At 47.2% G+C, this 20,242-nt stretch overlaps 4 protein-coding genes across 4 annotated transcripts; 2 read left to right on the forward strand and 2 right to left on the reverse strand.

Moving 5' to 3' along the window:
• Positions 1-915: 915 nt before the first annotated feature.
• Positions 916-2,079, forward strand: N7508_007423 (glycoside hydrolase superfamily; the record flags this gene model as incomplete). The annotated part of the gene is made up of 1 exon (XM_058465487.1): positions 916-2,079. One exon carries the CDS (start codon positions 916-918, stop codon positions 2,077-2,079), a length of 1,164 nt encoding a protein of 387 aa, XP_058317889.1.
• Positions 2,080-7,389: 5,310 nt separating this feature from the next.
• N7508_007424 (uncharacterized protein) lies at positions 7,390-9,372 on the reverse strand (the record flags this gene model as incomplete). The annotated part of the gene is made up of 1 exon (XM_058465488.1): positions 7,390-9,372. The coding sequence occupies one exon, from the start codon at positions 9,370-9,372 to the stop codon at positions 7,390-7,392; it is 1,983 nt and encodes a 660-aa protein (XP_058317890.1).
• Positions 9,373-15,492: 6,120 nt separating this feature from the next.
• On the reverse strand, positions 15,493-16,117 carry N7508_007425 (uncharacterized protein; the record flags this gene model as incomplete). Its single annotated transcript, XM_058465489.1, has 2 exons — positions 15,493-15,878; positions 15,958-16,117. The coding sequence occupies 2 exons, from the start codon at positions 16,115-16,117 to the stop codon at positions 15,493-15,495; spliced, it is 546 nt and encodes a 181-aa protein (XP_058317891.1).
• A 1,466-nt stretch (positions 16,118-17,583) lies between these two features.
• Positions 17,584-19,509, forward strand: N7508_007426 (multicopper oxidase; the record flags this gene model as incomplete). Its single annotated transcript, XM_058465490.1, has 5 exons — positions 17,584-17,893; positions 17,956-18,175; positions 18,244-18,319; positions 18,377-19,279; positions 19,336-19,509. The coding sequence occupies 5 exons, from the start codon at positions 17,584-17,586 to the stop codon at positions 19,507-19,509; spliced, it is 1,683 nt and encodes a 560-aa protein (XP_058317892.1).
• Positions 19,510-20,242: the final 733 nt, after the last annotated feature.

Consider the following 20,242-nt stretch of genomic DNA (forward strand, 5'->3'; position numbering starts at 1 on the left):
AAAATTGTAAGAGTAGATCTCAAGGATCACAACAACTTCCCCCATAATCAGCATGTTCTCCGTTTCACCAAGCCAAAGCTGTGACATGCATCTAGTTCCTATTGTGGCTGAACTTAAAACTCCGCCCCCACCCCCGCCCCCTTAAAGTCTCACCCTCCTCATGTCAACAACCCCCGCGACGATTTATGCGGGGACTATGTGGTGCAATCCCATTCCGGGGGGGGGGGGGGGGACGTGAATCTTGGCTGCCAAGTCGGGATTCTGCCAAATGAAGAACTACCCCAAGGCAGGTACCTTGATATTCGAATAAGTCGATTACTGTCAACAAAGTGACCAACGAGTGAAATGAACACCCTACGAAGATGATATGTGAGTGATGTTTCGTATATCTTCTTATAGGCAGCAAGGTGGTATGAACCTCACTCACGAAGCTAGCACGCGACTCAGACCGTCTCTTTCTATGCCATACACTGTCATCTCCAGCATCATTAGCCCGATCGCAAGCTCGGCCTTGTTCGGGGTGATGAAGAACCGAAGACTTGCGCCACCAGAATAATGCCGCTTCAGCTACCTGCTGATCATTGGAGCTCGGCTGCAGCACAGGGGGACGGAATGTGGAGATCAATGCCGAGAATGCAAGCAAGCACGCCGCGGAGTCCCCATGGGAAACCTGACATTAAGCCTAAGATCAGGGCCGCACTAATTCGCCAAGCGTCTTCACAATCGACCATAATGATAATACTGAAACCACCTAGTCAAGTGCGGGATGCAGAATCCGAGTTCGGGCTATGAACATGACGAAGAGCGATCCATTGTGGTATATAAAACTGGGTTCAGCCCCATAAAATGATATCTACAGATCATCAACCGATTCTGAGTGATCTGACCGAGTACATTCTCTATTGGACAAGAAAGATGTTGACATTCAAACTATTTTCCGCCCTGATCATTGTATCAACTGCTCATGCAGCGGCCGTTTCGAGCTACCTCGATTGGAAGTCATTCCATGCCACTGGCATCAATCTGGGAGGCTGGCTTGTCCAGGAGTCTACCATTGACACCGCCTGGTGGGCGACTTATTCCGGTGGAGCTCCGGATGAATGGGGCCTCTGCGCCAATCTAGGCTCCCAGTGCGGACCAGTTCTTGAGCGTCGGTATGCTACGTGGATCACTCCTGCCGACATTGATTCTTTCGCTGCGGCGGGTATCAATACCCTTCGTATCCCAACCTCATACGCTGCCTGGACCAATGTCCCTGGGTCTCAGCTTTACAGTGGCAATCAAGTCTCGTTCCTCGAGAACATCTCGAAGTACGCTATTAGCAAGTATGGAATGCATATCATCATTGATATTCATTCTCTTCCTGGAGGTGTTAACGGGATGGCATTTGGAGAAGCAGAAGGGCACTACGGCTGGTTCAACAATGCGACAGCCCTCGATTATTCTTTCCAAGTCATTGATTCGGTGATTAGCTTCGTGACAAACTCGCAATTTCCCGAGTCCTTCACGATTGCCCCAATCAACGAACCCGTGGATGTACCGGACATTACAGTCTTTGGTACCCCTTACTGCCTTACCGATGACGGTGCAAAATGGGTCCAGGAATACATCGATCAAGTCATTGCAAAAGTCGAAGCCGCCGATTCACGAATCCCAGTCATGTTCCAGGGCAGCTTCAAGGGTGAAAGATATTGGTCACCAAACTTCGCTGCCGGCAAAAATCTGGTGTTCGATGTCCATAACTATTATTTCGCGGGCCGTGGTGCCAGCTCAGCAAATCTCACTCACTTCATTTGCCAGGACGCGGTGGCCGCGGCGGGAGATGGAAAGTTCCCCGTTTTCATTGGAGAATGGTCCATTCAAGCCGAGATCGACAACACTTTCTCGAGCCGGAAGAAGAATTTGCAGACTGGCATCGCTGCGTGGAAGAAGTACACACGAGGCAGTTCGTACTGGACTGCCAAGTTCTTTGGCAATGCGACTGTTTCTGGAGAGGGTACTCAGGCTGATTACTGGAACTATGCCACTTTCGTCGGCTTGGGTTATACGAGCTCGTCTGCGAATACTGTGACGTGTTAGTTCAATGAGCAATTGGGTATCAGCGTGATCCAAGGTACTATCTTGAACAACTCTTCTATCAGCAGCTCTCTTGATGTTTTAGTGAGTATTCTCTATATAGAAGGCGTAGTATATAGCCCCAAGAATGACAACTTCTTTCAATGTCCACCACGCATCGAGCTTGTCGAAAGGGCTGCTTGGCGTACGCATCAGTATCCAGTCGGGTAAGAGATCACTGTGCAGACGACAATGCCAACCCGCTCCGGAGCCTGCGAGGGTCCAGAAGCCTCGGTCCCTTGGTTCCGTCTTGCCAAAACAGTGCGATTGCGACAAGATCGTGCACGGGAAATCCTTGGCGCAGACATTGACGGCCAATCAACTGAGAACGCATCATCTGAAAAGTAGCGCTGGATACAATGCGACCAAAAGTTCCAAGCCCTCACGAAAAAGATTCGGGGAATGAGACATTCTTCGTCATGGGCTTACGATGGTGGATGAGCGGAGCGTATGAGTAGCGAATGCCAATAGCTGCATGGGTGGAAAGGAGCTTAGGATCAGCACGAGCTCGGGGAGCGTTGCAACGCAACCTTGCACGACCAACCACCACTTGGTCGATTAACACGAGTCAAGGCTCGCTTCCTAGCCAGGAAGTAGAACGCGGCGCCGTTTCAGAGGGCAAAATAAGCATATAGACAGGATAATATCTGGCAAGTCTTGGCTTTCCCTTTCCGTTTTAGTGCTCACCCCATGCCGCTTTTTGCTCACTGAGTAGAACTGAGCACGCCCTGAGTATCACCTGATCGTTATGTAAGCCACGTGTCACGCTCAGTGAGCAACCCGATCCCGCTCACTGAGCGTGACCTGAGCATAGCGCGGCAGCAGCTAAGTCAGCAGCTCACCTCAATAAAATGCACCACGCTAACCCCATCCAAATGTAGTTGGTCACCACAACTCTTGACCGTTGTCCCCTCAACGAAAGGCTGGCGTCATCAATTTGGTGGTCGATCCTGGTTGTTCCACCTCCAGCTGGGAGGCGAAACCTGTCGTAGGACCACTTTCGTTGGTTTTACCATTCTGCGGCTATTCCACTATTCAACTCGCCGAGTCTCGATCTATGCCGTCACAACAGTCGCGGAAAATATCCAACCCTCGATTTTTGATTCTACAATATCTAGCATATCTCAAAAAAGCCCAACTGGATAGTTTGCAAACCCAATGTAGTTTTGATTTTGATTTCTTTTTCTTTTCCTTTTTTTAATTATTTTGCGCTTGAATAACAACGAATTATCGCTCTTGCTGCCTGCGCTTGCTCCTAGGAATACGACTTCAGCTCTGACGATCCGACGTCTACGAAAATAGTCTAAACTCATTGATCATGACTATTGGATTATCTAGCCGCCCGTGACGTAAATTGTGGCCCCTCATTTGCTAAGATACCCTAACTAGCAATCAGAAATACCTCGTCCTGTAAATTCTGATAGGACTTCCTAGGAGCTCTCAGGCCTTTCGTGCCACCAATGTGATCGGAGTGACAGAAATAGATCCTAGGAGCTCAAGTGCTGGTACCCATTCGCGAGAACTGGTACCGCTAATGCTGAGAGCCAATGTATATAAAGAAACACCGATCCCTCCTCAAGGCCTCATGAAATCTGCTCATAAATTTAGCAACTTCAGTAATCCAGGTCTGTCTCTTCCAACCCTCAGCCAAAGTATAAGCCTAACTATTATGCAGATTGTCTGGTGCCGCAAATAAAGCCGACTACCTGATCGATATCCAATATTTCACGTCCGACGAGAGTTGCAATGCCGTTTCCTGCATATTCCCGAGCTCTAAGTTTGTTATATAAGGTCAAGAGCAAAATGGGAAGATGTACGTGACTTTCACTCTTGTACCAGGGGAGGGTGTGAATTTGCAGGGTGCCTGTGGCTGACTGAATTTAGGAGCATGGAATCTACTGAGATCTGAGAGAGAACAGATCTTGGCTTGATTCCTCGGTCTGATTACACGTACTAAAACCCATTTTACTTACGCATGCTCGTTTTGTCAATTACCCCGACGCAAATAGTATATCGGGTATGGCGTTCTTCCCCAGATTGAGCTATAGCCCCTCCCGCTCTAGTGAGCTTGATCCATGATTCCCATCCTTCTCAATCTTGCTAGACATCGACATAGACCGATGGCAGTGAGATAACTGAACGTTTCGCAAAACTGACCTAACTGATACTTATTTACATGAGATTCGTATGGCACAATAGTACTACTTCGGAAACTCAGAAGGCCCCAGGTGGAATATTACACCTGAAAGAGAAAATTTGAAGATGCCACGAATACGCATGGAAATGAGCCCTCGCCCATTCCATCACTAATGAGCACGTGTCTAATCTGACTATCGGCCATGCTACGATAATCAGCCTCGCTTGCCAGTCTTCAGTCTGTATCATTCTACTCTGACTTATAGACATCCTTTTGCCTCTGGACCTTACTTGCCATGCTTATTCTGGTAGTAGGACTTGAAAGCTTTCAGTCGAGTCATGATATTTGAGAGAACAGGAAGAGCTAATCTATTGGAGCGAAGACGCGAGTCCTCCCTTGCCAACATCGACTGAATAGCTTTCTACGCTCAATTCTTGTGCGTACAAAGTGATCCTCAATCTCTTCACGACAATGCGCTCCATTGGGTCTCCGCTTTCGCTGCCATGAAGCGCACCTGATAATGACCAACATAAATTGACACCGAAATTCTGTGGCAATTTCAACCTGTTCGGACTTGACAACCAGAAGACCGTATTCTATCTTATGCCCTCGGCGTTCCAGCTTCATATTGCAGATCTGGACTACAGGTTTTGTTTATCTTAGTATATTATCTATGTTTGCCAGGCCGGTGCTTTTGGATTACATATGACGGGTTAAGAATGTTGTGGCTTGAGGCTCTTGCAGACTAGGACCCAAGCCGCATCATCGAAACTAATTTTGCACGATCTATAGGAATGAACGAGCTCATAGAAAACCAGTTGGACTTCATCTTGTATCCCCTTACGGTGGATATATGGACAAGGCCCAACAACCTACTCCCATATAATTGGATTATCTCTGAAACACATTAAATCTTAGAAAATAAAATTCGCAGAAAGTGCAATTACGCCTTCAGACTCGATTGATAAATAGCCGGGCCACTTCGGTCATCAGCTTAGTAGGTATGTTCTTGGCCCGTATTCGATACAACTGTTCGTTATTTACCGATGTAAGGTAATTACAGGGGCTTTGTCCAGACTGCACAGCCACCGCTTTGAGACAGATAAGCCACAACACTTGGAACACCTGTAATCTGACAGTTACATGAAACAGGTATGACCCTGTATGATACTATTATCGTATGGTGTCGGATTGACAGATACTGGTATGTGCTAGTATTGAGGTGTCCCATTGAGATGCATTGATGTTGTTCTATCTGGATCTTGCTGTTGAAGCGTTAACAGATCTCAGGAGTCGTTCCTAGCGTGTTACGACGCTGGTATGCCGAGCGTACCCCGTTTACCATACAGAGACAGAGACAGAATGGGTACTTGATGAATATCCCTGTTCTTAGTGGTAAAATACCACCCCTCAGTTCGACACATCACTTTGCAAGTCTTCGACAGCTATTCTTTGATCGACATCATTTCCTGTTCCTTCTCATTCTCGGCTCCATTTTGGGCTTGGGACATGAGGTAGATAATGGTCATAGCAATGCGCGTCACTTCATCTTCGCCAATGAGATCCTGACGATCGAGAATGCTAAGGACATTCGTGAAAACTGGCGTATACAAATAGAATTATCTAGGTATAAAGAGGGACTATACTATCATCCTATCCATTACCAGTCTCCTCATTTCTGTTCTAGACGCTGTCTCCATCTACAGCCATCTCTACAATTGTCCAGCATCTTGCTCAAAGCATCATGTCCGTCAAAAACATAACAGCTCGACACTTCAGCATGGACATGTACAACCATGACCTCCCTCCGATTTTCGAGTACTGCCTATGCTGCACACCCCCGATATCCACGACTGAAAAAGACAGTCTTGAGGTGGGTGATTGCCTGATGCAGCACGACCGTGTGCTCGCCTCGTGCTCTCGCCGGGCCCCAAGTAGGCTCACCTTGGCCATCATACAGGGCAAGAGTTGCGTCATCCGACACCTGATGGAGCGGTTTCCTGCATGTGTCAACGATCCAGATTGGAACAACCAACGACCTATTACGGTGGCTATAGAATACCGACAGCACGAGATCTTGCAATTGCTCCTGGTGGCAACAGTGGATATCAATTCTGTGGCTTGCTGCAAAGCGTGCAAAACTACCAAAAACGGCGTCGCGGAAATTCTTCGCCCTCTATGTCATATAACATACTTCTCACAATCCGGCTCGAAGCATCGAAAGATTTTTCAATGTTATAAACAATCCGTGTTAAATATTCATTCCTTAGGCGCATTTTCGACGTGGCCCAGCTGAATAACGTGATGCTAAATCTTGATAGGTAAAGGTATGATCTAGTTGAGTGTATTTTTGAGCATAGGCAGCTTTTTTTTTGTTGTTATCTGGGGGTACTAATTGGCTTGTTAATTACGAGGGATACCTGAGCCTATATATACAGCAATTTGACAAGCTGATTGGAAACCAACTTCGGAACTCATTCCCATGATGCGGCTTGGTGCCTTATCTGGACCGGCCTCATATCACAATAGCATGGTATTCTGGGCAAACTCGGTCGTATTACACCAGAGCTCAATTGCAGACTCCTAAGATCGTTCTACAGATCTTGAAATAATCAATCATCTGATTCTATTAGACGTGTTCAGTAATAGCCAGCACATCATTTCTCATCTTGGCAGACGGTCTTCGATAAGTGTGGCATCAAATGAGCGTTCTAGATGCTTCAAAATGGCGTCGTCGAAAAACAGCTTCCCATTAAAACCCAGCTTGCACAAGAATTCGGTGGTGTCAAAACATAGATAGAAGGAGCGCACTTCGCTTCTGAATAAATGGACGACAACTGAAATCTAGGTAGCAAGAGAATGTTCAAATATTTAACAGGCCGAAAGAGAAATTCCTTCTCATGACACACGAAGACTTTTTACATCGCCTGCCTCTGTTCGACATAGTCGTCGTTTTGCTGTCCCCGGTCGCTGAAGAGTCGGGCGACATTTCAATGTAGAGCGGTGAAAGTCGATAATCAAAGCTCGCCCAAGCTCCTCACTCCAGAGGACATTCTCTCGCCTCAGGTCGTCATGTATTATCCCGAGAGCTTTGATTTCTTTGTTCGACTTGTGGATCTCGCGGCGAAGCCATTGCGTCAGCTCCATCGTCGCCGTGCTTTCCCCCCCCAGCCCATTACAAGCATGTGGCGGATTTGTCCAGCGCCATGAAGAAAATAGATTTTGGCCAGATCCATGGCACCCAAGAAGACAGGCACAGCGGATCCTTGGACCTTGCGCAGCACTCGATACACCTCCGCTTCGCGGGAAACTTCTTTCCACAACCCTGAAGTGGTGCCTTTCCCGATAACTGTGTAGCCATATTTCATGCAGGTCAGTTTGAACGGAGCGCCGTATGAGCCGCAACCGCCGAAGGGTATGCAGCGATCTATGTTCTCGTCCAGCTGGTTCTTCAACGAAAAAATCAAGTCCTCGGCCGATATCGGATGCTGAGTCGGATCGGTCTGGCCCCGGCGATGATGATCCACGTTTGGACACAACTCATCCAGATCTTTCCTGGTCTGCAAGCCAAGTAAGCACCGTTGCGTGCAGAATTGCGCGGCGCGGCGCTGTGAATGATCGTCTTGGTCGTGCCCTGCCCTTTGCTGGCGGCCTGATCGCCGAGCGGACGGTGAAGGCGTGACCTGACTGATCCTGCGCTTATGGCCAGTTGCTTGATTTGTGTCGGAGCCGGACGAGCCAGGTGACTGCGACCGCGGTCGAACCTCCGAAGGTGCACAGCTCGCTTGAGATCGTGTAGGCACTCGACGGCCCTCTGAGGGAGCTGGTAACGGAGATGACGATGGTAGTGCATAGGATGAGCCAGTCTCTGGACTCGGAAATTCGGGGTTGGTGCTATCGGAGTGGGGAATCTGCTGTAGCTCCTTTCCTGGGATTTGTGAGCGTGTGTGGTCAAAGCTTGTTTGCCATGTATGAAGATCTGGGTGCGCTCGGTTTCTCCATTCTTGCCCTCTGGTAGGTGAACGGAACGCCATCAAACAAAGGCACAGTACCCTCGCAACAGAGGATTTCCATAGCCGGGAAGCAATATCGCTTTCTGGGGTCATTTCGCTGTGAGGGTCACAGAGAAAGTAGTAGAGCGTGCTAGGCTGGTCGGGCGGAACACGGAGGAGAACGCGGGTAAGCCCATTGGTCAGATATGAATATTCGAGTCCTTCTTGGATCATAACATGGTATTCCTGCACAATGGCGGAGCAGACGAGCCGCTCTGCGTTGTGCCTCACCTTTTTTTCCTGGTCGGTTGATGTTTTATTGGCTCGGACCACATCCTTCCAGAGGTCCATTGGCCGAAGTCCTATGCGCATAGTTGCAGTAGGCAGCTTGTGAGGTGGCTTGTACTCGACAGTCGTCAGAATGGTGGTCGAGTTACCGTCGACACGGTTGATGCAGAACTGGTCAGGCCGTGGTTGACTTGTGCTGGGTAGCTCGTTTGCTTCAACCTCCGTGGGTTCATTTTCGTTCAGGGAATTCTTATGATTGCTAAACTGGATTCCATCTCCGAGCCGGAACTCCTCACAAGCAGCTGGCAGTTTGCAAAGCTCGGCTATAATATCGTGAACATGTTCTTCAACGCCAAATCGCTCATAGGCCTCAAGCTCTTGCTCGCTGCTCAGTGGGCTGCGAGCAAATCGACGGCCAAGCCCTTCTATTTCAGCCACAGACGAAAACAGACGAGGCTCCGGTCCCCGCTCCGGGTGAAGATATTGACAGACGGACTCGTAGACCTCTGAGAGCTGTTTTGGACAGTCGGTCCAATGTTCCAATCGAGTTGGGCAGTATTTTCCCTTGGGAAGAGGTATTTTTCCAGTTGTTGAGCGAGATGGTGAATCGACTCTCAGTGATCGGGAGAGAAGGACATGGCAGTGCTGAATGAGCTCTGTGAAAGTGGTCTGTCGGGTGCGCTCTTCTGCCTGCCTCTCGCGCTCTTCTGCCTGTCGCCTCCCTTCTGCTTCCCGCTTCTCGCGCTCTTCTGCCTGCCGCCTCCCTTCTGCCTCCTGCTTTCGTCTCTCTTCCGCCTGCAGATAGAGAGTTTTGTAATCAGGTAAGCTGGTGTCAGCCATCGATATGTAGAAAAGAAAAGACCGAGGCCCTGACAACTGTAACATGACAAGCCCGATCGACGGGTTCTCTTGGCTGATGTCAGCTGATCCCGGCTCCCGGCAAAAGTATTCTTCCGGAAGCGAACACGAATCCCCCTTCCTCCCGCTCACTAGTCCCGCGGATCGTCAAAGTTCAAAAGACTGCCTAAAACACGAGCCAGAATTCTCGAGCCGGTATTGGCGTGACGACTATCGTATATCGCCGGAAAACAAGGATTGCTGCCGGTCTCTCAATTCGGATTTGGACGGTATTTTTTTATTAAAATGATGGACACAGTGCCCATTCTAAGTGAGGCCTGTTGAAAGGCATACTGCCGCATACATTACTTTTTGCTACCATTTCGGGCTTAGTTACTGACATCACGGAAGCGTGAAGCTCTAAAAGCTAGACGATTTCAGAAAATCCGACAAGTCTAATAGAATGCGCTAAGGTAAGGAAGGGTAGGGCCAGCGCCGCATTTATCTTTGGGCAACTTTTCATTTCCTGAATTTGTCATTCGCCCTCTGATTGGCGCCACGACAGGCGCCGACGAATCGTTGCCTACAGAAGTAAGCGAGGAAAACTTTTTTTCGGATTAGTGGTCTGACATCGTGTTTACTTGGCATATGTATCTTTCAAAGCTGAAATAATGGAGACTGTGAACTGTTCGTTGGGCCTGTGTTTTTTACGTTCGCCCGTATAAATTGCAGATAGATATCTAGACCTGGCTAGGACCCGCGGGTACCCTCCACGACCCTGACCCTCACCTCCCCATGCGGAGGGTTAGGGTCCGAGACCTGGACCCGCGGGGAGGGTCGTGCCGAGGCCGACCCTCATGAGGGTTACCCGCGGGGACCCTGAGGGTCGTCAAACATGACAAAAAGGTAAAAAACGTGACTGGACGTCAATTGCATAAATTATGTAAAAACAGGCTGTATTTCATTGTAATTGTAAACTAAAAATCCATCACTGTATGGCCTTACAGAAGGATACTACAGTACATATCCACCCCTTAGTGCATACCATAGGTTCATCCTCGAATAGAGGTTTAAATTTTGAATGGTTTACATTACATCTATAGCACAGTGTCTAGTCATGGTTCTAAGTCAAGAGTCAAACTATATACCCATCCAGTAGTCTCGACTTCTTCCGTATCCTACCTGATACACGATGCTGCGTATCAGGGAAGGATAATGATAGGTTCTCCTCCGGGTTCGCAAATCCATCGGCATCAGAATCTTCCTCACCACTAGAAGTGACCGCAGACCGCTTTCCAGCGGCGACTGCTGATAGTGGCGGTGCGTTCGGGGTTGTTTGCATAATTGATATAGCAGCCGGTGTGTCAAGACGCAACTCAACATCCTCCTCCTCGTCATCACTGATAGCCTCGAAGGTATGTGTCTGGACATCAAGTGCTTCTGCCGAAGCTGCTATCTCATGGTCTAAAAGATACTCTTGGAGAATCAGCCGCTGCTCCTCCTTGATATCAAATCTTGTTGTACACATATACAACATGATATCACGAATAGTCTCTGGATTCAACGACCCCCGGCGGTAGTGGCATACATCCCGGGCAGAGTTAAATAGACGCTCAACTCCGGCACCAGTCGCTGGAATTGACATAATATCACGGGTAATGCTTGCAAGAACAGGGAATTCTCTCTGATGATCTTTCCAAAAGATCCGAACGGATCCTTTAATAGTATCTAATCAGGTGAGGTTAGTTATATGATTCATAAAATAGGCAGGCTTACTTACCACTCTGGAGATATTTGGTGAGCTCGTCGTACTGCGGAGCAATTGATCGTGGTGAAGAATCGCCGTCAAGGGCCCTCTCTAGCTCCGATTCAGTTATTAATAACTGGCTATTAGGCTGTATCATATCTGATGGTACACGTTGGCTATATCTTTCGAAGAGAGACTGAAGACTCTCGCGGTATACTTTTCTATAGTCCTTTCCTATCTCAGGATCTAGGTCCCAATCACTTGTTGAAAAGAACTCCATCTTACTCGACGGCGCTAGGATCATCCCAATTGCATAGAGATTACCTTCGATATTATCGGTCTCGCCGTAGTATTTCTTCAGTTTCTCCTTCGCAGCCTCAAGGGAGGAAAGCATCAGCTGTTTCCAGTGAACTTTCTTTCGACGAAGCTGACGTATTGATCTTTCAAGATGATCAAAAAGCTTGTTATAAATCCTAAAGACAAGGTGGATACTTGAGTCTTTAGTACGACAAACTAGCGCAGTAAGCGTAAAAAAGGGCTGGAGAATGCAAAGTAGATAGTCAATCTGTCGCCACCCCTCGATACTCAATGCAAAATGGGTTTGGGTAAAGTCCTTGCAGTACTTGTCGAATGTGTTATGAAGCCTTGTCGCCCGCCGGAGCATCAGGAATGTCGAATTCCATCGTGTACGGACATCCTGGATTGGGAGAAGCCTTATACCAGCGTTATTAGATTGAAGATTCAAGAAGGCTTCTTTGCGTTGAGGGCTTCCGTTGATATAAACTGCAAGACCGCGGACCTATAAGGATGATTAGCGTTATTGGATCATGCTTCGTAAATAGAAGCTTTAAGCTGACCTTATTTAGAGTATCGGCGATCTCATGTTTCCGCTGGCGCGCACGAAGTGAACGTACACGATCTTCAGACCATTCTGTCTCGGCACTGTCATTCTTCGGTGAGGCCTTGATTTTACCAAGTAAATCAATTAGACTTAATTGAATAACATGTGCAAGGCAAGGCACTTGGACAATCGTAGAATCTGTCTCAGATTGTAGCGTCTTAGTCGAATCATTCACCGCTGCGATAAGTGTCTTATTATTAGACGCATTATCAGTTGTCACCGCCAGTATACGGTCAGCGATCTGGTGCTTCTCTAGGATCTGGAGAACAATCCTACCGAGGTTCACTCCGGTATGAGATCCAGAAATTGGCTCGAACCCAAGGAGAACCTCGTGATAGTCCCATTCCTGGTCTAGGAAGTATCCTGTGATAGCCATGAATGCTTGCTGGAATGGAGAAGTCCAACAGTCAAGCGCAATCGACATTTTTGCACTAGATGGAAGCTGTTGTAGTGTCTCCTGTTGTTGTTCTATAACGAAACCCCGAAGGCGGTCGCGAATCACCTTTCTTGATGGAACGCTTGGTGGTATGGGTGCTAGCCGTGCGTAGGAAAGGAGGTCATGGAATTCTTGATGCTCGACGAAAAGGAAGGGTAAATGCGATACAGTGATCAGGTTCAGAATCTTCTGCTCCCATATTTGCTGGGTAAAGGTAGGCGCCGGTCTTCTCTCGGCCTAAATGATAATGAATTCAGTATTAGTATTGACATTAAATGTAGGCTAGTTTAAACATACCGCGTCACTAAGTAGTTGCTGGATATTACCCCTCTTCGGTATTCGCTGTCGGCACCTTAGCCCATCGAGATGTTTCTGCATCGATGAGATTCCAGTATGGTTGGTACTTGGATGCTCAAGAATTGTACGGCACCGTTTGCATATAACGCCTGGCTTCCCATCTTTGGCATTTGCAACCTGTTCAAACCCTTTCCAGCACTCTGCACGACGGTTCATATCCCAGTTGATCCGCTTCTTCTTACCAAAGTCGGTTTCAAGCCACCACTGAATAAATTCTGCGGACATTGTAGTTGTGAAGATGATGTACTCGTTAATACGGTCTGGTTTGATTCGCGTAAGAGTGTTTAGGGCCCGAGGTGCCACGCGCGATCGATGGGTTGGAAGGTCTGGAAGGTCTAGAACTGATCCAAACTGGCTTTCGGATAGTAGTTGGCTCTGGCTTTCACGTTGGGATAGGGAATCGTTAGGAACAAGGTATTGTAGCGCGTCTAATTGCACCCCGTCGAAGCTGGATGATGCGTAGACGTCGGAGAGCTGAGACATAATAGATTTAGTAACCAGAAGACAGTACTATGACTGAGGAGAAAATAACGAGGAACTTACTAATTATTTTGTACGAAAAAATGCGCGATATTCTTGGGGCATCCGTTCGTCCCTGTTCTATATGCCAGAATTGATCTATCGTCTTTTGTATCCACATAGCTAGATCTGATTGGATAGCATAGTGGATTACCTAATAAATGAACCTCAACGAACCTCCAATAGACCCTCACTTACCCGCAGCGACCCTCAAAGAGACCCTCAAAGAGACCCTCAAAGAGACCCTCAAAGAGGACCCTCAAGTTAAGAAAATAGTCTTAATCGGAACGGCCAAGTCTAATAATTGCAACCGTTGAACCGGAGTTACGACATACCTAGATAATTTGTTCTAAATTCTGAAAGACAAAGTAATAGAAGAAGATATAACAGTTCAAATGATGTAAAAATGAGGGGATTTGAACTACGTCCTTATAGTTTTCTTAAAAAATAGTGGTTCTACAAATGAAGGTACACATGGGTTACAGTACCTACAATATATATATCTACAACTTTACACGCTGTTTTGTCGACAACCGGCACTGACCACTCACCATATCGATATCATCGAATATTACTTGTAATTTGTAGGTGACCATGCCTACGGTTTACTTTTACATGAATATTTGTTTATAATTTATTATATTGATGGTGTATTCAGTGAAATATCTACAAATTAACGGAACCGCTGTAAAAAACAGAGATGAATCATCAATTTTATCCAACCAAAAGAGGTAAGGCGTGGAAAATTTATGCAAATGCGGGTCGTTGAGGGTCGCCGAGGGTCCGCATAGTGAACCTCAACGACCCTCAGGGTAGGTTGAGGGTCGGAAGGCTGGAACCTCCCCTCAAGAGGGGAGGTTCGAGGGTCCGGGGTAGGGACCCATGCGGAGGGTCGTAGCCAGGTCTAATTGGTAGCAGAATGTAGAATCTCGAGATAAAATGTGATCTACAGTATCTAAGCACTCTAATGATACCCTTAATACCTATTCTAGCTATACACAAGGGGTTATGTATATCTAGTGAAGAAGTCTAGGGTGAAGATGGGATGAGGTACTGCCATGGATATATATGTTTCTTACCTCATATACCTAGCCAGCAACAAATACTATTACACCTCCTTATGAGAACAAAAAGCATATACTTGTGTTAGCAGGGCTAAACATCTTGAATATTAAATTTTCTACATACGAGTATATTTCATCTGTTTTCATAGTAGTTGATACTGAAATACCGCAAATGTTGAAGTAGGGACCAAAACAGTGTTTAATAACAGTAATCAAAAGGGATGAATGATCAATTTATGCAGCTGAAAAGGGAAGGTCTTGGCAGAATTATGCAATTGCGGTTCACTATGGTGTGGTCTTAACCTCCAAATTTGAGACCGCAAGACCGTGCGGTCCGGTCCGCGGTCCTCGACCTGAGGACCAAGACCGCACCATGCAGAGGCCTAGATCTCGCCAACTCCCATGGGACCATATGGGAGACCCATTAGGTCCCATGGGGCTGCCAAGTATAGGATCAAGAGCTCTGGTCCGCCATCTTTCTTGCTCAACATTTAGGATATAATAAAATATACGCTAGAACGGCGGGAAAGTAGTTACGGAAACAATGAAAAACCTCCAGGGCTCACAGGTTCCTTTTGTCCAATCCAGTTACGATCCCAGACACCAAAATGACGCCACGCAGTGAAGAAAGGAAAGAAAAATGAATCAGCGTCCCAATTACGGGCTCATTTCATGAAATTGAACATCATGCTGACATTACTTCCAACCTGAAGGTTCAAGTTGTAGAAGAATGAGGAAAGTGATGTGGAAAACATACTAGTATATTTCTATGGTGCAAGACTGCATTCGGACCTGCCAACCTTGGAACTTGAATTATGTTTCCAAAAGACTAGTTCTCAATGGCCCCTATACTAACCGATGCTGGCCATGTAGTAGGAGAAATAGGTCAGAATGATATCCGTCTCAACGTTTGCTAAAGCTCTGCCTCGTCTGGATGACTTGCAATTGAATACCTATCGGTTTCACTATCGCTACCAAGAGGACAGGGAAACCTCGATGAACTTGGAGGTCATACAAATTATTTGCTTCTTGAGCACCTTCCTAGAATCACCACCGCCCAATTATTATTAAAGGAGAGATGCGGCAGTCATATCGTCCCTCAAGAATCTTCCGAAGCCTTGACAACAACAGGAAACTCCCCATTTGGCGTACTGTCATCGAGAGTCCACACCAAGCCATAAACACCACTGGTGTTGGTCGCCGAAGCCCAGAACTGCGCCTCAAGCAGTGTGTTATTGTTATACACGAGCTGTGTTGCAAACAGCGCGAAGCCGGACACAGTGCCGTTCAAGTAAGCTACCCGAGTCTGTGGCAGAATACCGACAGCATAGTCCTTCTGCTCCATGATGTACATAGACCCGGCTTTTGTCCCATTGACGAATGTTGCGTTGGCGATCCAGCATTCCCCGGTGATCGATGCCAGGTCCCAGGTTAGAGGGACGAGACCTGCAGTTGCGGTGGGATCTTGTGTGATGTAGAGAAGGCCTGAAAGGAACGCAGATTAAACAAATTTGGTCTTATAATTCATTCTGGGAGTTTCTGCCCTAGGGTAGGATCGTCATACCATCGCTCTGTCCATATGCAACGGGCCAGGAAGATGCATTTGTTCCGTACGCATAGAGTGTCGCGTTTGTTTCGGCACCTCGCTTGGCGTGTAGATGAGGAATGCTCGAAGCAAACGCAATTGGCATGAGAAATGCCAAAGAAAGGGAGAAGAAACGCATGCTTCAAGTTTCAAAGTAGGGACTTTTCTTCGTGCGAATAGAAGTGTACGGCCTAGGTAACTTTGAAGATATGATGTGTCGGATGAGAACGAAACTTCAGAAATCTCGTGAGATTGACTTGGAGAAACCTTTCGAACGACGGAACCTTGAAATCAAAAAGGGTCAGGGGACAAGTGGTAAACAATAGCAAATGAATAGACTCCTGATTCTGTGTGAACTGGCGCCGCGGACCACTGGCAATTTCCTAGTTTCTCCGAGTCACCGCCGAGCAAAATTGTCGCCCTCATATATAGCAGCCTAGACTCACCGGATGTAGGACGGCATGGTTCCGCCAACTTGGCACGCGACCCGCTATCTATCGGAGCTACAATAAGCTCTGTACTCTATTTATAAGTCGTACGTGGTCCCCGCCGATGAAATGCTTAAAGCCTGTTGGTGACGTGGTTGGGACGGGATAATGTTTTAACAGCCGCATGAAGAGTGGCTCGCGGGGGATCTGCCGCCCCACCATGCAGGACCAACAAGCCTTGGGAACCACCTGGAACGGTATATCATGGATCGCGTCCTTTTTAAGCAAGCTTTCGTACGAGTCTTTCGTCAGCCGTGGCGCAATATTCCAGTTTTCGTGCATTTATGTTTACGCTATCTGTTTCCACATTGGATCAGGACCTAGAAAAGGCTAAATTAGAGTCAGCCTTACAGAGATGACAAGCACCGTCATGGCCGAATACCCTTTTTAGCGGAAATCCGGATTGCAGATCGGACATAACCCGAGCTTGTCGTGAGATAGTAGTAGAGAGATCCCGATGATTATCGAAAAGGGGTATCCATGATCGATTTTAGAACCCCGTCGAGCGAACTTAATCGGTCGGAGGACGTTGTCCGCTGAATAACAATGTATGGGTAATGCGATTTGTAGATCCTTTTCCCTTTTCAAGAATACCAATGTTTTGGATATACCGATTTAAGAGGGTACTCATGTAGGTGCTTAGGATGGCGCTGTCAAACGGCTTTTGCGGCTTTCATGTTCGTAGCATTCGAAGTTGAAAAATCCATGGATATAATTGATGCATTGCGTAGGTCCGCTTCAACCAATTATTGACAAGGAAGTCGGGAAGCGAGCCAGAAATGGAGGCTGTGATCTGGCCACGCAAATGGATTCAAAATTCCATTTCGACCGTGGATGAGCGAGACGGGAATTTTCGACGAGGATCCCTTGGATGGGGACTTAGAAAATAGCTGTCGGATCTCTAGTGGGGTCTAGCAGCAGTTAGCTAAAAAGAGAGTTCTAGCTCGGACCTTGAGACTCTTGTGTTTGCTCAAATCGTTTATAAGACAAAATTGGGCCAGCGCGATCCTGGAAACTTACCTCTCTCTTCCCTTCAATCCATTCATTCGTTTGATCTCCTTGTTTGCATATTGGTTTTCCTCGCATCTGATATCACCACCCGGCCGATCAGGCCAAAATGCGTTTTTTATTCCTTTTCGTCTCGTCGCTCATTTCACTTTCCACCGCGTTCAGTGTCTCGGTGCCCTCAAAACATACACGCGAAACAGGTTTGTTAAACAGCCCCAACAATCGCAAATACTGGGGTAATGGATTCGATATCACCACGAACTATTATGAGAAGGTCCCCAACACCGGTGTGACTCGCGAATATTGGTTCAATATCGAGAACACAACCGCTGCCCCCGATGGTGTCGAGATTCCCGTACAGCTCATCAATGGGTCCCTGCCCGGCCCAACCATCATTGCAGACTGGGGTGACGAAGTTGGTACGTGGATTGAGAAGATGGTTGACCGGAATCAAGAAGTGGTGCTAATGTTGGGCTCCTAGTCGTCCATGTGACAAACTCTCTCCAGGCCAACGGAACGAGTCTCCACTTCCATGGCATTCGCCAGAACTGGACAAGCCACATGGATGGTGTTGCGAGTATCACCCAGTGCCCTGTGGCCCCCGGTGACTCTTACACTTATAAATGGCGTGCGACCGAATATGGTACTGGCTGGTATCACTCCCACTTCTATGTCCAGGCCTGGAATGGTGTCTTCGGGGGGTGAGTCTTGAATTTGACGAAAGCGAGGAGAACCCAGAAAGGAGTACTGATCAGCTTTTCCCGTCTAGAATCCAGATCAATGGACCTGCCACCGCTAACTACGATGTCGATCTTGGCCATATTTTCTTAAATGACTGGTATCATGTGAGTGTCAATGAGACCAAAGTCTTCTGAAGGGAATCAAGCTGATCGAAACCCCAGACCACAGCCGACCGACTGGTTCTCCAAGCCGCTACGGGCGGCCCGCCAACCGCCCCCAATGGGCTAATAAACGGTACAAACACCTGGAACGACGAAGGATCGCGATTCAAGACAGTCTTCGAAGCCGGTAAACGGTACAGACTTCGCCTGGTCAATGCCGCTGCAGACCAGCACTTCCGGTTTATGATCGACAATCATACCATGGAGGTGATCGCCAACGATTTCGTTCCAATCCATCCTTTCAACGCAACACAATTGAGTATGGGAATGGGTCAGCGCTATGATGTGATCGTAAGTGGAAAGCAACTTCAATCAGGCAACTTTTGGATGCGCGCTATTCCACAGTCTGCATGCTCGGAGACCGACGCCACCGATAAGGTGAAGGGTATCATTCGCTATGACAACTCATCCACTGCGGACCCCACTACATCTGCCTATAGTTATACCGACTCCTGCGCCGACGAAAATCCCTCAAACCTCGTTCCTTATTTGAAAGTCGACGCCTCCGAAACATACACGTACAAGACGGGGGAGAATGTGGAAGTGCAGGTCACCGATAACGCCATGCTTTGGCTCATGAACGGTACCTCTTTGCATACGCAGTGGGAGTATCCGACTCTGCTTCAAGTGGCTCAGGGCAATGATACTTGGCTATCACGTCAGCGCTTGATTGAACTACCCGCCGCTCACAAGTGGGTTTACTTCGTCATTCATAGTCCCTTCGCTCAAGACCATCCCATGCATCTTCATGGACACGACTTCTGGCTTCTGCAGGCTGGTTATGGTAATTTTGATAGCAGCATGGTTGACAGTTTGACCTTGGTCAATGCCCCGCGTCGTGATGTTGTTATGCTACCGGCAAGTGGGTATATTGTTATTGCTTTGAAGACGAACAACCCCGGGGTAAGTTGTTCCCTGGCATATAAGCTTCTTTACACTGCTGACTTTAAGATTTGAAGGTTTGGCTCATGCATTGCCACATTGCTTGGCACACCTCCGAAGGCTTCGCGGTGCAGCTTCTCGAACGTGAATCGGAAATTGGATACGATATGGCATCGCTGAATTCGACTTGTAAGGCTTGGGACAAATATGTGCATGCGGATGATGTAAGTCAGTATGATTCTGGCGTTTGATACATTCTTGGGACTTTGTTGGCGCGTGTTGTGTGGTCAGGTTGTAGGTTCATTGTGCACAGATAGTCAGTCGTTTTACCTGTGCCTCATTTCATTACTATGTGGTGATCAAGACAGATAGAATGTTTGAACCATATACGAAATCATGACCACGACTTACCGCAACCATGCATTAAAAGAGCTTAAATATATATTTTGCTTATAGAGAATTACCGTGGCATGCCGAATGTTCAACGTTTATTTTGATAACTTGAATATTCATAGAGTTATGGTCGTTTGAATCTGATCATATTTGAGGCCAATGCGCTGATATAAGCATACACTAAACCTATTTGAATTTCGTGGTCAAAACTAAACCCTTTTCGAATTTCGTGGTCAAAACTAAACCTCTTTCGGAACACAACTTACTTTTATCTGATAGATTCGATTTTACGTTCGATTGCTATGCTAACTGGATTTTCTCGGGGCCCCTATTCGTATCATTGAAAAAATAGAGGCCTTTCTCGCCGTAGAAGTTCGTATCGAGAATACCCCTACTAGCTTATTATAGCACCACTATTAGACGCTCTAACACGAAAACGAGGACGACCGCGAATATATACGTCTACTTAGGCAAAACAAATATTAAATACTACGCAACAGCGGAACTGGCGATAGTTTACCCGCGCTATATATCGTGACTAGCAATTCGACTAGCACTATTCCGCCACAATACCCCTATCCACTGATATCA

This window comes from Penicillium antarcticum (genome assembly GCF_028974205.1).
Source record: "Penicillium antarcticum strain IBT 31339 chromosome Unknown utg000007l_segment0_segment0, whole genome shotgun sequence".
NCBI lineage: Eukaryota > Fungi > Ascomycota > Eurotiomycetes > Eurotiales > Aspergillaceae > Penicillium > Penicillium antarcticum.